This window comes from Cajanus cajan, chromosome 1, assembly GCF_000230855.2.
Source record: "Cajanus cajan strain Asha chromosome 1, NIPB_CcT2T_4, whole genome shotgun sequence".
NCBI classification, from domain to species: Eukaryota; Viridiplantae; Streptophyta; class Magnoliopsida; order Fabales; family Fabaceae; genus Cajanus; species Cajanus cajan.
In genome coordinates this window covers 23,628,117-23,643,910 of record NC_138517.1, presented here as the reverse complement: position 1 = coordinate 23,643,910, position 15,794 = coordinate 23,628,117, and the positions used below count along the sequence as shown (strand labels likewise).

At 40.3% G+C, this 15,794-nt stretch overlaps 1 protein-coding gene across 1 annotated transcript; it reads right to left on the bottom strand.

Moving 5' to 3' along the window:
* Positions 1–228: 228 nt before the first annotated feature.
* On the bottom strand, positions 229–1,728 carry LOC109804107 (light-harvesting complex-like protein OHP2, chloroplastic). Its single transcript, XM_020365882.3, has 2 exons — positions 1,190–1,728; positions 229–452 (listed from the first exon to the last, which is right to left on the bottom strand). The coding sequence occupies exons 1-2, from the start codon at positions 1,621–1,623 to the stop codon at positions 338–340; spliced, it is 549 nt and encodes a 182-aa protein (XP_020221471.1). The 5' UTR covers positions 1,624–1,728; the 3' UTR covers positions 229–337.
* Between the last annotated feature and the right edge of the window lie 14,066 nt (positions 1,729–15,794).

Sequence of the window (15,794 nt, the reverse complement as noted above, 5' to 3'; positions counted from 1 at the left end):
AAAGGTTTCAGCTGGTATAACAACGATCAGCTTTTCCGGAGCAAGAACAATGCAGTTCCTTAAGAGAGTAGCTATATAGTTGTTACTTAATCTATGACAATCTGACATATTCGATCTATTATCCAATGAATTAGCTATAAAATTGTAATGCACATAATTTTTTTTCAATCTCCAGATAGCTCAGCATAAAGGGAAAGGAAAATCACATTCTTAATATTTCCATCAATATGAAGAGAAAGCTTGTATGCTATAAATGAATTACGAAAGAAATTACTCAACATTGTTTACACCAAGGACGGGAACAAGAAAGTATTGGTAGTATTTTATGTCGAGTTATTCATTCCAAATCTACTATCCCAAAATTCGATAGAAGGATCTTTACTTGATCAACAAAGTCTGAGCCTGTTGCATACTCTGTCAGCAACCCAACAGCAAAACCAAACATTGCCCATCTGCGGAAATGAAGTTACTGATTAGAAAGTCAAAATACAGCAGAACTTGCATAACAATGCAAATTTCAATTTGAGTGTGACAGGTATTCAATCAATAGAATGTCAATTATTGAACACAAGTTGGGAAAATGCTGCTTTGAACCTGAGCTACTTAGATTTTAACTACTGATATGAACGCAGATAAATGTCTCAGATATCCATAAAACAAGTCAATCGTTTCTATTCGTTTTCATCTCTGCACAAAGAAGATACTATAATGAATGAAACTTTATGTTTCCAATAGATTGTGATAGAAATCTTTCACAATGTTATTGAACATCACTCCATCTTAACAATTGTGACACTTCACACGGCCATTTTGAACTAAAAGGCCAAGACAAAATTGTAAAATTCCAGCCTCTGAAAATGTAAGTTTTGTGTTTGCATTAAAGTGAAACTTTTGCAGAACAATACATTGGTATCCTGAATTAGGCCAATTTTTGGTTATCCCAAATTTGGTATAGTATCCTCAAAGTTTAACCTAAAGAGCCCAATTTTCGCCAATTGAATTAGGGCAAGATAAAAGAAAGAAAAAAAAAATCTTAGCAATCCCCCTTGAAATTGAGGGAGAAAATAACACAAACTAATAAAATGGAAGCAATCAACCAATTGTACCATCATAAAGAAAATGCAATTAGCATAAACCCCACAAATAGAATAGCTCCAACTTTATTCTATTCCATTAGGGAAAAAATTACCTTCCATTGTTAATCTCATTTTTCCCTATGAAACCAAAAAAGGGACCCTGATTTGCTTCCTCAAGCTTCTTCTGTTTGAAGTATTCCTGCAACTCCTTAGCCCTTTGCCTCTGAAACTCTAGTGTAATGACACTCTTATCATCCCCAACAATACCTGGCTTCTGTGGGGGAGGCACCACTGAAGGGGATGGTGGAGGCTGAGAAGGAAGTGTTGGCTTCTGAAGCTGAGGGGCACTTGATGATGATGATGATGATGATGGTTCTCTTATTGGGGGTGCCACTGGCCTTCTCAGAGGCCCTTCAGCCTGAGAATTCCTTATAATCACACTGTGAGGCTTGGAAGAAGAGAACCTCAAAGAATAGGATGAAGTTGATGAAGTACAAGATGAACATGTTGGGATTTTGATGCATGGGAATGAAGCTGCCATAGACATTTTTCTTTTTTGTTTTTTTTTTCTCCTGATGCTAACTAACTATGCACAGATTTTTTTATTTTAATTTTATTCTGCTTTAGCCTTTTCTTCTATTGGCTTGGACTTTGTGGTACCTTATCAAAATCAGAGAACATGTGTGTGGATAAGGTATTACCAAGTTTCCACCAAAAAGTGGCTCAAGTTCAGTAGAGTTGTATGTGTCTTAACCACTGAAAGCTGTCCATGAATGTCGTTTATTACGTTTATTACTTCATCAACCATTGAATTTTGTCTGATTTTGGTGTAAGAGTACACAGAGGATAATAGATTCTACAATTTTTAAGGATATATGCCCAGTGGCCCCGATAGTTTGCTTTTGTTTTGCATTGGAACTTGGAAGGGTTATAATTGAAGATTTTAGTTAAAATTATTGTTCTCAAATCACTGATTAAACTATAATTTATTGATTAAACTTAATTAGTTTAGTGTAATAGTAAAAATATTTGGCTGATGTCGAGGGGTCCTTGAGGATGAAAAAACTATCGATCTAGTATATAAAATAAGCTAATTCGTAAGCTTCACTTAAATGCATTACCACACTTTTGAGTAAAAAAATATATGTATTTAGCTACTGATACTCGATTTGCATAGAAATATATAATCTTTATGTGTTTATCTAATAATACTTAATTTATATATATATATATATATATGTATATATATATATAATTGGATTTCAAAGTTATTAAAGCAAAAAAGTTATTATAGATGTAATATTACAAAATTATATACATACACATAATGTTGACCATGTTGTCTTTTTTTATTATTAATCTTCTAATTGTGACACCCTTAGTACCCCAACACATATATAATATAATTTAATTAAGAAGAATAAATTTTCAAAGGGTTCGTAAAAGGGTTCATCTCTCTAATCATAAGGAAAGATAAATATAAAGGTTTCCCACACAAAACATCGGTCACCACAATGACTTTACTCAAATAACAACTAAGTTCAAAATATTAGTCCTCCAGAAAGTTAAACTATCCCTTTTGTCTAATAATTAACTCCTTCAGTCAACCAATAATTAAGGCTCTAATTATCAATAAATACCTCAAGCTTAGAATCATATAGGCAGTATCTCTAAATATTACAACTGCTAACTTAAAAAAATCATAGGTAAGGTAATTCCTTTAATGAGTTTTCAATTGCCTAGAATCACAAGCCACTACCTTTCTTTCTTGCATCAACACTCCACCCAAACCTATCTTAGAAACATCAACCCATACCACAAAAGGCTTACTAAGATCGGCCAATGCTCACACTAGTGCACTAGTCGATCTTTCTTTAAGAATTTGGAAACTACTCTCACACTTACTATCTCACACAAAATAACACTCTTTTTACTCAATCTGTTCAAAGGTAATGCTATCTTAGAAAGTTACTCAATCAATATCCAACAACAATGAGCTAATCCAAGACACTCATAACCTCGCTAATAGACTCAAGTATCTCTCACTTAGGCACAACTTCTATCTTAGATAGATCTACGTTTTACCTCCACTAGAAATTACAGGGCCAAGAACACTCACCTCATACTATCAAAAATCACACTTAGATAACTAGCATAAAATTGTCTAGCATCCTCAACTCTAATTTGATGATATCACATCCTAAGGTCAATCTTACTAAACACACAAACACTCACTAATTAATCCATAAGGTCATTTATCCTCATATCCACATACATGCATATCAAATCATACTAAAACACCTAATTCAAACATTCATGTATATACTATACCTAATTATGTGCGAATCCATCATCGTTTACTCCATATAGCATGTACATGACCCAGCTTTACCACATAGCATCATACAACCTTAAACTACCTCTCAATCTACATGAAAACACCTCAAAACATCATAACTAAATCAGCTTTTTTTTTTTTTATATCCTTGCATTGCCTAACACTCAAAACATCATGACACCGTATATATCCCTTCAACAACTGGCAAGAAATGATACCTAGAGAGTTACACTCGTCCAGTGATCTCAATCCTATCTCAAAAAAAAGATAAAAGAATAAGCTATAACTCTTATGAAGATATGAGATTCTGAATAGATCATCTTCTTAGCTAACAATTCAAAAATCACAACAGATATATTTACCGCTTACAACTAGACTTCTGATCACCAAAGCAGTCATAACTAAAGTTCTAGACCTCTGTTTTATCTTTTTCTAGTTCCATTGGAAAGATAATATCCAAAGTCACATTCTTCATGAAGACCACAAAAATCTAATTCTGTCAATACGATACTCATACTGTCACAACAAAACTACAGCGAAAATATCTTCTACACCAAATAGCAATAGTGTATCAATATATCTAATGCCACAAAAATATCTCAACTCTTCCAAACTCACACCTCAATTTCCATTCAAGCCTCTCATTACAATCCTAACCAAAACAACTCACATGCTACCTAAACCATAAATGGTTAACATGCCAGTACTAACACTCAAGGGAATTACCGTCATTTCAATCTCTCACCAAGGAGACAACCACCTTAGATTCAACCGCTACAACTATAGATGTCAGAAACTCCACCAATCGCAAACTCTTAGTGTAACGACCCGCCACGGTCTCTACACTTAGTGGAATCGCACTACAACTAGTTAACTAAGAGAATATTAAACTGGATAACACATACATACAGGCATAAATATAAAGATCGAAATAATTAAGTTTCTGTATATAAAATATAGCACCATATATGTACAGTCATCCCAAAATATTCCTTAGTGCCGGTCAAGCACTGACAAAAAAAAATGTTACCCAGAATGGTAACTCAAAACACGAGACTCAGCTCCTCGTCTCACAACGATCATCTCTACTCCCAAGCTATCCCTGACCTGCTCCCATACCAAGTATGATCATCGCAGTTCCACCACATGGAAAACAGAAGGGTAAGCTAGAATTCAAAGATCAATAATACAAGTACAGAATAAAAATTCTATACTACACATGCATCCCAAATCCTGTCCCTAAGGAACCTTTCATCTCAATCAATCATTCATTCACCAAACATGAAGTCAAACACCACACTTCATCATATTAATAATCATGCAATGAATGCAACTCATGACAGATATGCATACATATCAATCATCTAATGCATCGTCACGCATACACCTAGGAGATCTCCATAACAATAGAGCTGTATAAGTGACATTCCATCCTACCGAAACTACCCCAACCGTTTTCACGCCCAAAGCGCCCGCTCGGTCACAGCTAAACAGGATATAATCCTCCCTCGGGTTTACTCGGATGATGTCACTTACACACTTGGAAGTCCAGATCCACCGTCAGGTATAGCACAGCTGGGTACGGGCTTACCACGACCTTGGCATGCATTAACCAAGTCAATTGTGGAGTTCGCCCACCGACTATCCGCAAGGATCCACGCACCTTCCCGAGTACTTGGTTAAGGGAAAAACCCTCGACCTCATACCCCGCTCCAACACTAGCTAAGGACTTAGAGGAGACTTACCCAACCCAGTGGCCTATCTGAGCACCACTCTCCCAAATTCAGTGGCCTCCCAGAGCACCACTCTCATATATTAGTGGCCTATCCAAGCACCACTCTCAAGAGACTCTATGTGAGCTCTTCCAGTTCGAAATATTTTTCCTCTCCTCAAGTCCTAGGCTAGACTCATGCCATAGGCATCACATGCAATCATGCATCATACATCATAATGGTCTGCCCACCATCATGATCAACAACCATACACATGTCATAAGACATCACAAAGCATACATATGAATCACACCTCACCATACATCATATATCATACATACATGATCTAAAACTTCAACTTTAAACATGCATAAGCATCAATTCATTCATAAATATATTCAAGCACAGTGCCGTCAACTCGCGCCTGGCCTAACACCAACCCAAGAGCTCTAAGCTCTTCCACGCCTGATACGCTCAACCTGCGCCCGGCCTAAAACTATTCAGAGAGTTCAAAATTCTCATCCAAACTAACAAATTCAGCCACATGCAAACAATCTAGCTTCCCTTACCTGAAAATTGGCTCAGATAGCCAAAGACTGAATCAAAAGTATAATTTCCCCTCGAGGCTCAACTCGAAACTTCAGTCCTCCCAAAACAAGCTTTCTAATCTGAAATTCAAGAAAAGACAGAAGGAGTTATTGATCTAGAGGAGAAAAGGAGTTAAACAGAGAAATTTGGGAGAGAAAGGAGCTCACTGACCCAAAGACCTTCTCTCTAAAACTTCTCTCTAGAACCATAACTCCTCACGGCCCCCCCTTCACCCCTATTTATAGGCAATCCGGAGTGGCCAGAACGGCCCGTACCGATACCGGAACGGCCCGTTCTGAACTCCCAGATCACGCACAAAAACCACGCCCAAAACGGCCCGTTCTGAAAACAGAACGACCCGTTCCGGGACTCATCCAGAACGGCCCGTTCTCCCTCAGGAACAGCCCGTTCTCCCTCCGGAACGGCCCATTCTCCCTCCGGAATGGCCCGTTCTCCTTCCTAGAACGGCCCGTTCTCCTTGCCGGAACGGCCCGTTCTCAACTACAATATGTAGTTCAATTCAGTAGTGTGGAACGGCCCGTTCCAGTTTGGGAACGGCCCGTTCTGGGCTACTGAATCAGCCTCTTTTTTTTTTTTTTTTTTTTTTTTTTTTTTTTTTTTACAATGTTACAATACTCCCCAACAAATAAGAATTTTCGTCCCCGAAAATAGGCTTACCTGAAAAGAGGAATGGATACTGTTCCTTGAACCGACTCTCTTCTTCCCAGGTTGCCTCACTAGTAGCTGCATCCCAAAGAATCTTCACTAAGCTAATAGACTTGCCTCGAAGCTCTTTCAACTTGTGATCAATTACAGCTACCGGTCTCTTCTCGTAAGTCAAGTTTTCTCTAACTTGCACCTCATCCATCTCTATCACGTGACTCGGGTCTCTGATGTACTTCCTCAACTGTGAAACGTGAAACACATCATGCAGGTTGGACAGAATCGGAGGTAACGCCAACTGATAAGCTACTGGACCTACACGACGAAGGATCTGATAAGGACCAATGAACTTCGGTGTGAGTTTCTTGGCCCTTACAGCCCTTCCCACTCCAGTAGTGGGTGTCACCCTGAGAAACACATGCTCTCCCTCCTCAAACTCTAGAGGTCTCCTCCTCTTATCAGCATAAGACTTTTGTCGATTCTGAGTAGCTCTCAACCTCTCCTGAATCTGTCTCACCATCTCAGTAGTCTGAAGAACTAACTCTGGACCAACCACTACTGACTCACCCTCCTGATACCAACATAATGGAGTCCTACACCTCCTGCCATATAGAGCCTCAAAAGGTGCCATGCCAATACTCGCATGATAACTATTATTATAGGTAAACTCTACCAATGGCAACACCTCCTCCCAGCTACCCAGATGGTCCAACACACAAGCTCTCAGAAGATCCTCTAGTGACTGAATTGTCCTTTCCGACTGACCATCTGTCTGTGGATGATAGGCGGAACTCAACCTCAATCTCGTTCCCAACGCCTGATGTAGAGTCTGCCAAAACCTTGAAGTAAACCTTGGATCTCTGTCAGAAATAATACTGGAAGGCACTCCATGCAGCCGTACTATCTCTCGGATATATAACTGTGCAAGCCTCTCCAAGGACCACCTCTTGTTGACAGGAAGAAAATGAGCACACTTTGTCAACCTATCAACAATCACCCAGATAGAGTCACTGTTCCGAGTTGTCCTAGGCAATCCAACCACAAAGTCCATAGTGACACTATCCCACTTCCACTCAGGAATCTCCATCAACTGTAAAACCCCTCCGGGCCTCTGATGCTCAATCTTCGCCTTCTGACAAGTCAAACAAGCGGCTACAAACTCTGCTATCTCCTTCTTCATACCAGGCCACCAAAAAATTTTCTTGACGTCTTGATACATCTTAGTCATACCAGGATGTATGCTAAGACGACTCATGTGTCCCTCCTCTAGAACAGCTCTCCTCAACTCTGAATCACAAGGCAGACAAATCCGACCTCTGAATCTCAGAATCCCATCAGTACCAAGCTCAAAACCAGCTGCCCTCTCAGTACCAAGTAATCCCAAAGTCCTTAACAACTGTGGGTCCTGTAACTGTTTAGTTCCCACCTGCTTCAAGAACTCATTAGTTATGGTGATCATACCACAGCTAATGTGATCCTGAACAACCTCCACCTCTAGTCTCAAATCTCGGAACTGCTCAATCAACTCCAACTCCCTAATCATCATAGCCGACATGTGAATGGATTTCCTACTCAATGCATCAGCTACCACATTCGCCTTTCCAGGATGATACATCAACTGGAAATCGAAGTCCTTTAGAAATTCCATCCACCTCCTCTGCCTCATATTCAACTCTTTCTGATCAAACAGATATTTCAAACTCTTGTGATCACTGTATACACTGAATCTCGCACCATACAGATAGTGCCTCCAAGACTTCAAGGCAAATACCACAGCTGCAAGCTCCAAATCATGAGTAGGATAATTTCTCTCATGGGTCTTCAGTTGCCTCGAAGCATATGCCACTACTCTCCCTCCCTGCATCAACACACAACCTAACCCCTGGTGAGAAGCATCACAGAACACATCAAAATGCTCACCAGTGTTAGGTAACACCAAAACTGGAGAAGTGGTTAACCGTCTCTTTAGTTCCTAAAAACTCTGCTCACAAGCGTCCGTCCAAACAAAAGGTTGATCTTTTCGAGTCAGTTGAGTCAAAGGCATTACTATTCGAGAAAAACCCTCAATGAACCTCCGATAGTAACCCGCCAACCCAAGAAAACTCCTAATCTCTGTAGCAGTCATCGGACGCTCCCACTGAATCACAGCCTCCACCTTGGCTGGATCTACTGCAATCCCCTCTGCCGATATCACATGCCCCAAAAATCTCACCTCGGACAACCAAAACTCACACTTGGACAGTTTGGCATACAACTGTCTCTCTCTTAACACCTCCAAAACTGACCTCAAATGCTCACGGTGATCCTCCAATGATCTAGAATACACCAAAATATCATCAATGAAGACCACCACAAATCTGTCCAAGAACGGTCTAAAGATCCTGTTCATGTAATCCATGAACACTGCTGGAGCATTAGTGACACCAAAAGGCATCACCACATACTCATAGTGACCATACCTAGTCCTAAAGGCAGTCTTCGGTATGTCACTCTCCTTCACCCTAATCTGGTGATATCCGGATCTCAAATCAATCTTTGAAAACACTGAAGCTCCCCTCAGCTGATCCATCAAATCATCAATCCTTGGAAGGGGATATTTATTCTTTATCGTTAATTTATTCAGCTGCCGATAATCAACACACAAACGGGCCCCACCATCTTTCTTCTTCACTAACAGTACCGGAGCACCCCAAGGAGAAACACTGGGCCTCACCATCTGTTTCTCCAACAAATCCTCAATTTGTGTCTTCAACTCTACCAACTCAGCTGGAGCCATCCTATAAGGAGCCACTGATACCGGTCCTGCACCTGGTACCAGATCAATGCTAAACTCAACATCACGCCTGGGTGGCAATCCTGGCACATCATCTGGAAACACCTCAGGAAATTCACTGACAATCTCGATCCCAGCGATAGCTCTCTCTGTCTCAATACTCAAAGTTGCAAACAACATGAAGCACTCAGCTCCATCCCTCATCAACTGCTCAGCCTGACCCGCTGATACCAACACCTCATCCTCCAACTGAGGAAACATCAACTCTCTCCGAGCACAATCTATAAGGATGTGATGGGCAGATAACCAATCCATCCCTAAGATTATGTCGATATCCACCATGGGCAACACAATCAGGTTCACTCGGAACCTCCTACCAGACACCTCTATCGGGCATCTCACACACATCTCCGACGTCACCACAGAAACTGAAGCCGGAGTAGACACAAACAAATCAACATGCAAGGAAGATACAGACAAACCCAATCTCTTCACACAATCAACAGAAATAAAAGAATGCGTGGCTCCAGAATCGAATAAAAATAAAACATCCTCACCTGCTGCCTTCCCCTTTCCCTTCACTAAGTCTGATGAAGTAGAAGCCTCTGCACCTGACAATGCAAACACTCTCCCCGCAGCTGTAGGTCTGGGTGGCCTCGGGGCACTCCCAAATGAAGTCGCCGGTGTCTGACAATCTCTAGAGATGTGGCCTGGCCTACCACATCTGAAGCAAACATTCCCCGGAAGGGAACAATCTCTCACCATATGTGCTCCTCCACATCGATAACACCGCACCGACTGTGCTCCGCCCTGAGGAGTAACAGGTCGAGGTCCCCTACTAACAGCTCCTCTCTGAGACTGTACAGGTCTGTCATAAGGTCCCCTCTGCTGGCCTCCCCTCCTGGACCCAGATGATCCCTCCTGAACTCTAGCAGCCTTACCGCTGCTACCACCACTCTCCAAACTCTCAACAGTCTTTGCCTTCTCAACCAAGGCAGGAAACTCTACTATGGACATGGGGACTATAACCCTCTTCAGCTCGTGCCTCAATCCCTCTGCAAACTTTCTACATCTCCAAGCCTCAGATATGGCCTGAGAGTAGAAATGAGCTGGATGCTCAAACCTCATAGCATACTAAGAAACAGACAAGCTCCCCTGATGTAATCTCATGAACTCTGCCTCCTTAGCGTATCTAACGCTATCTGGGAAATATTTCTCCAAAAAGACCCTCCTGAAGCAATCCCAGTCAACAGGCACACCCCTGCTCTCTAACATCTGCCTGGTGCCTCTCCACCAGTACTCAGCCTCGCCCCCCAGCATGTAAACTGCATAAGCCAACTTTCTCTCATCAGAAGATCCTAAAACACTAAAGATCTTCTCCATATCCCTCAACCACTGATCCGCCACATCAGGATCTGAATCCCCTCTGAACTGAGGAGGCTGACATCCCCTGAACTCTGCTAAATCTCTCCCCTCCTGAGAGACCACCGGTCTAGCTGCATCAGCCGCAGCTCTAGCTGCCTCAGCCGCAGCTCTACCTGCCTCCATATGAGCAAAGTGAGCACTCTGCTGCTGCATCGCCATGGCTATCATCTCCATGGCCCTAGCAATCTGGTCATACTGGGGTCTCACCATACTACAAGAATTCAAACATCCTATTAGTAACATAATACCCCCACAATTCACCAAAGGCTAACACATATCAGAGATATGACACAACAGAAACCTAGAAGGATCACTCCCCACATAGTATCCTAAAAGACTCAACCGGCTCTGATACCATAAAAGTGTAACGATCCGCCACGGTCTCTACACTTAGTGGAATCGCACTACAACTAGTTAACTAAGAGAATATTAAACTGGATAACACATACATACAGGCATAAATATAAAGATCGAAATAATTAAGTTTCTGTATATAAAATATAGCACCATATATGTACAGTCATCCCAAAATATTCCTTAGTGCCGGTCAAGCACTGACAAAAAAAAATGTTACCCAGAATGGTAACTCAAAACACGAGACTCAGCTCCTCGTCTCACAACGATCATCTCTACTCCCAAGCTATCCCTGACCTGCTCCCATACCAAGTATGATCATCGCAGTTCCACCACATGGAAAACAGAAGGGTAAGCTAGAATTCAAAGATCAATAATACAAGTACAGAATAAAAATTCTATACTACACATGCATCCCAAATCCTGTCCCTAAGGAACCTTTCATCTCAATCAATCATTCATTCACCAAACATGAAGTCAAACACCACACTTCATCATATTAATAATCATGCAATGAATGCAACTCATGACAGATATGCATACATATCAATCATCTAATGCATCGTCACGCATACACCTAGGAGATCTCCATAACAATAGAGCTGTATAAGTGACATTCCATCCTACCGAAACTACCCCAACCGTTTTCACGCCCAAAGCGCCCGCTCGGTCACAGCTAAACAGGATATAATCCTCCCTCGGGTTTACTCGGATGATGTCACTTACACACTTGGAAGTCCAGATCCACCGTCAGGTATAGCACAGCTGGGTACGGGCTTACCACGACCTTGGCATGCATTAACCAAGTCAATTGTGGAGTTCGCCCACCGACTATCCGCAAGGATCCACGCACCTTCCCGAGTACTTGGTTAAGGGAAAAACCCTCGACCTCATACCCCGCTCCAACACTAGCTAAGGACTTAGAGGAGACTTACCCAACCCAGTGGCCTATCTGAGCACCACTCTCCCAAATTCAGTGGCCTCCCAGAGCACCACTCTCATATATTAGTGGCCTATCCAAGCACCACTCTCAAGAGACTCTATGTGAGCTCTTCCAGTTCGAAATATTTTTCCTCTCCTCAAGTCCTAGGCTAGACTCATGCCATAGGCATCACATGCAATCATGCATCATACATCATAATGGTCTGCCCACCATCATGATCAACAACCATACACATGTCATAAGACATCACAAAGCATACATATGAATCACACCTCACCATACATCATATATCATACATACATGATCTAAAACTTCAACTTTAAACATGCATAAGCATCAATTCATTCATAAATATATTCAAGCACAGTGCCGTCAACTCGCGCCTGGCCTAACACCAACCCAAGAGCTCTAAGCTCTTCCACGCCTGATACGCTCAACCTGCGCCCGGCCTAAAACTATTCAGAGAGTTCAAAATTCTCATCCAAACTAACAAATTCAGCCACATGCAAACAATCTAGCTTCCCTTACCTGAAAATTGGCTCAGATAGCCAAAGACTGAATCAAAAGTATAATTTCCCCTCGAGGCTCAACTCGAAACTTCAGTCCTCCCAAAACAAGCTTTCTAATCTGAAATTCAAGAAAAGACAGAAGGAGTTATTGATCTAGAGGAGAAAAGGAGTTAAACAGAGAAATTTGGGAGAGAAAGGAGCTCACTGACCCAAAGACCTTCTCTCTAAAACTTCTCTCTAGAACCATAACTCCTCACGGCCCCCCCTTCACCCCTATTTATAGGCAATCCGGAGTGGCCAGAACGGCCCGTACCGATACCGGAACGGCCCGTTCTGAACTCCCAGATCACGCACAAAAACCACGCCCAAAACGGCCCGTTCTGAAAACAGAACGACCCGTTCCGGGACTCATCCAGAACGGCCCGTTCTCCCTCAGGAACAGCCCGTTCTCCCTCCGGAACGGCCCATTCTCCCTCCGGAATGGCCCGTTCTCCTTCCTAGAACGGCCCGTTCTCCTTGCCGGAACGGCCCGTTCTCAACTACAATATGTAGTTCAATTCAGTAGTGTGGAACGGCCCGTTCCAGTTTGGGAACGGCCCGTTTTGGGCTACTGAATCAACCTCTTTTTTTTTTTTTTTTTTACAATGTTACACTTAGTACACTCGACAAATCAATGTATCACTCACATCTAAGGTTCTAATAGTTCTAGTTGGCTTGCACAAGGCTCCGTCCACTATTACCGGCACATGTGCTCGCAACACAAGCGATACTATTCAACCACTACTTCTTACATAAGTAAGAAGTATCAAAACCAATGAGTAATCATCAACTAAGCTATATCATGTCTTTCAGTCAAATTCCGAGAAAATAATACATAGGTACGACACTAACAACATAAGAGAACATCATCATCATATCATTATCCTCATCCTAAAGCAAAACATTTAGAGTACACAACAACAACAAACATAATCAATCATTATACTAACATATCGATAAGTTTCACAATTCATTTCATCATTCATCTACCAAACAAACATAGTAGACTCATAACTCACGGTCGATTGGATCGACCTGCTCTGATACCACTAAATGTGACACCCTTACTACCCCAACACACATATAATATAATTTAATTAAGAAGAATAAACTTTCAAAGGGTTCGTAAAAGGGTTCACATAAAACTTCAAAACTGTTCTTTCTTCAATATAAGAAAATGACTGAAAAATAAAACTTGAAAGGTAAAATTTAAGAGTTTACAATTTTAAAATCATTTATTACAATACCAAATACATATAAATATTCTGTCCTAGAAATCCTCTGCCCTGATGTCACACTATCAGAGCATTCCCATAATTTAACTGTTGGCATTCTAGATGCCACTCGTAGCCGGATCTTCTTCACCTAAAATATCCACAGTTTATACGGTGAGAAAAGAAAATATCTATATGCAAAGTACATACAAACACATCACAATATAATTTCATCATAATTCATTATTTAATAAAATATATATATATATATATATATATATATATATATATATATATAACAATCATTCATCATCTTCACATCTCAATTCACATTTAACATATCTCATTTCACATACATATCTCAATCCATCATAATCCACACCAATTATACAATATACAACATCATTTCCATATCCATAATTCATGTCAATCTTACAATTAACAATATCATTTCCACATCCATAATTCACACCAATCTTACAATTAACACTATGCCAAGACCTCGCCACATCTGACACAAGTGATACAGGTTAATTGCCTCCCACACCAAACCAGGGTCACGCCCTCCCTGTAGCATCACTTACCCAGGGGCCGTGCCATCCCTAGTCATTAAGGAGTACGCTCGTCCCTGAAGCATCACCTACCCAGGGTTCGTATCATCCCTGATCATTCGGGAGTACGCTCGTCCCTGAAACATCAACTACCCAGGGTTCGTATCATCCCTGATCATCCAGGAGTACGCTCGTCCCTGAAGCATCAACTACCAGGGTTCGTATCATCCTTGATCCTTTAGTATGAGGAACCACAATCAAATTACAATCATACAGTCTCTTGCAATTAACCCTATGTCAGGGCTGCCATAATCGACATAAGTGGTGTGTGTTAACTGTCTTACTCATCCCACACCATGCTAGGGTCACGCCCTCCCTGTAGCACCACTTACCCAGGGGTCGTGCCATCCCTAGTCACTGATGTGAGGCACCACAATCACAATCATAATCACATCCATACAACATCTCATTTCATAATTCAAATTCACATCACGTACACAATTCCACTTCACATACACAACAGATAAGCCCACTTCACATACAATATCCCCATCACGAATTTGTATAATCACAACAACAATTAATTTGAGATGTGTGATAATATTATCTTCAAAAATTTATTCATGTGATACACAAATTCCTGAAGATTTAACAAATCATTTCAATAATAATTGGTGTAACAAAAATTAACAAATTTTTTTATAAGAATAATTCAAGAATTTATAAGAAAAATGTGTTAAGAATGCTTTAGAGTATTCTAAAAAGTCTTTCAAAATATCATATATATATATATATATATATATATATATATATATATATAACTATTTCTCAAACCATTTAAAACCAAGTCAACTAGTTAATAGGATAAGGTAAAACAAATTCTTAAAAGACAAAGTAAAAAGAGTAAAAGAGGCCTAATCAACAAGATTAATTCTAAGTAAAAATAGTTTTGATAAGTCATTAAAATAATTTTTTAAAACTTAATGATTTAATATATTAACCATTTTGAAATAGCACTCTATTAGGATGCAAATAATATTTCACATCGTTCAAACAAGAGATGAACATAAATTTATATACATACAATTATCTCCATTAGTAAGAAGCCTTTTGGTGATGTCTAAAAGGAAAATCGAGAGAATATAGTTCTTTTGCCTCGATGAGTATGATAGAGTTGGTAGATAGATGAGTATGAGATCCCTTGTATCAAAAGTCTTTTCCATAACATGGAGGGTTAAGATTAACACGATGGAGCGACGACACAAGCATCTAGAGCGTGACTGGACTCTATGGACCACCATTAGATAATACTCATGGATTAACTTCTCAGCAAGGAAAATAAACCATAGTCATTTATTTGAAGGAAGGAATACATTTTCTTTAAACAAGAGGATGAATTTGAGTTTATATACATACAATTATCTCCGTTGGTAAGAAGCTTTTTAGGTGATGTTCAAAAACAAAATCATGCGAGTTTAAGTTCAAAATAGATAATATCTTACCATTGTGAAGATGTGTGTGTGAAACCCCCTTGTGCATAACACATTCAAAATATACACTTAAAATCATGAGAGTTTAAGTTTAAAATAGACAATATCTTACTATTATG

Coding starts and splice junctions, on each gene's coding strand:
- LOC109804107 (XM_020365882.3), bottom strand. CDS start 1,623: ATGTCTATGGCAGCTTCATTCCCATGCATCAAAATCCCAACATGTTCA. Junction 453..1,189: donor AATGAGATTAACAATGGAAG/GTAATTTTTTCC, acceptor TCATTTCCGCAG/ATGGGCAATGTTTGGTTTTG.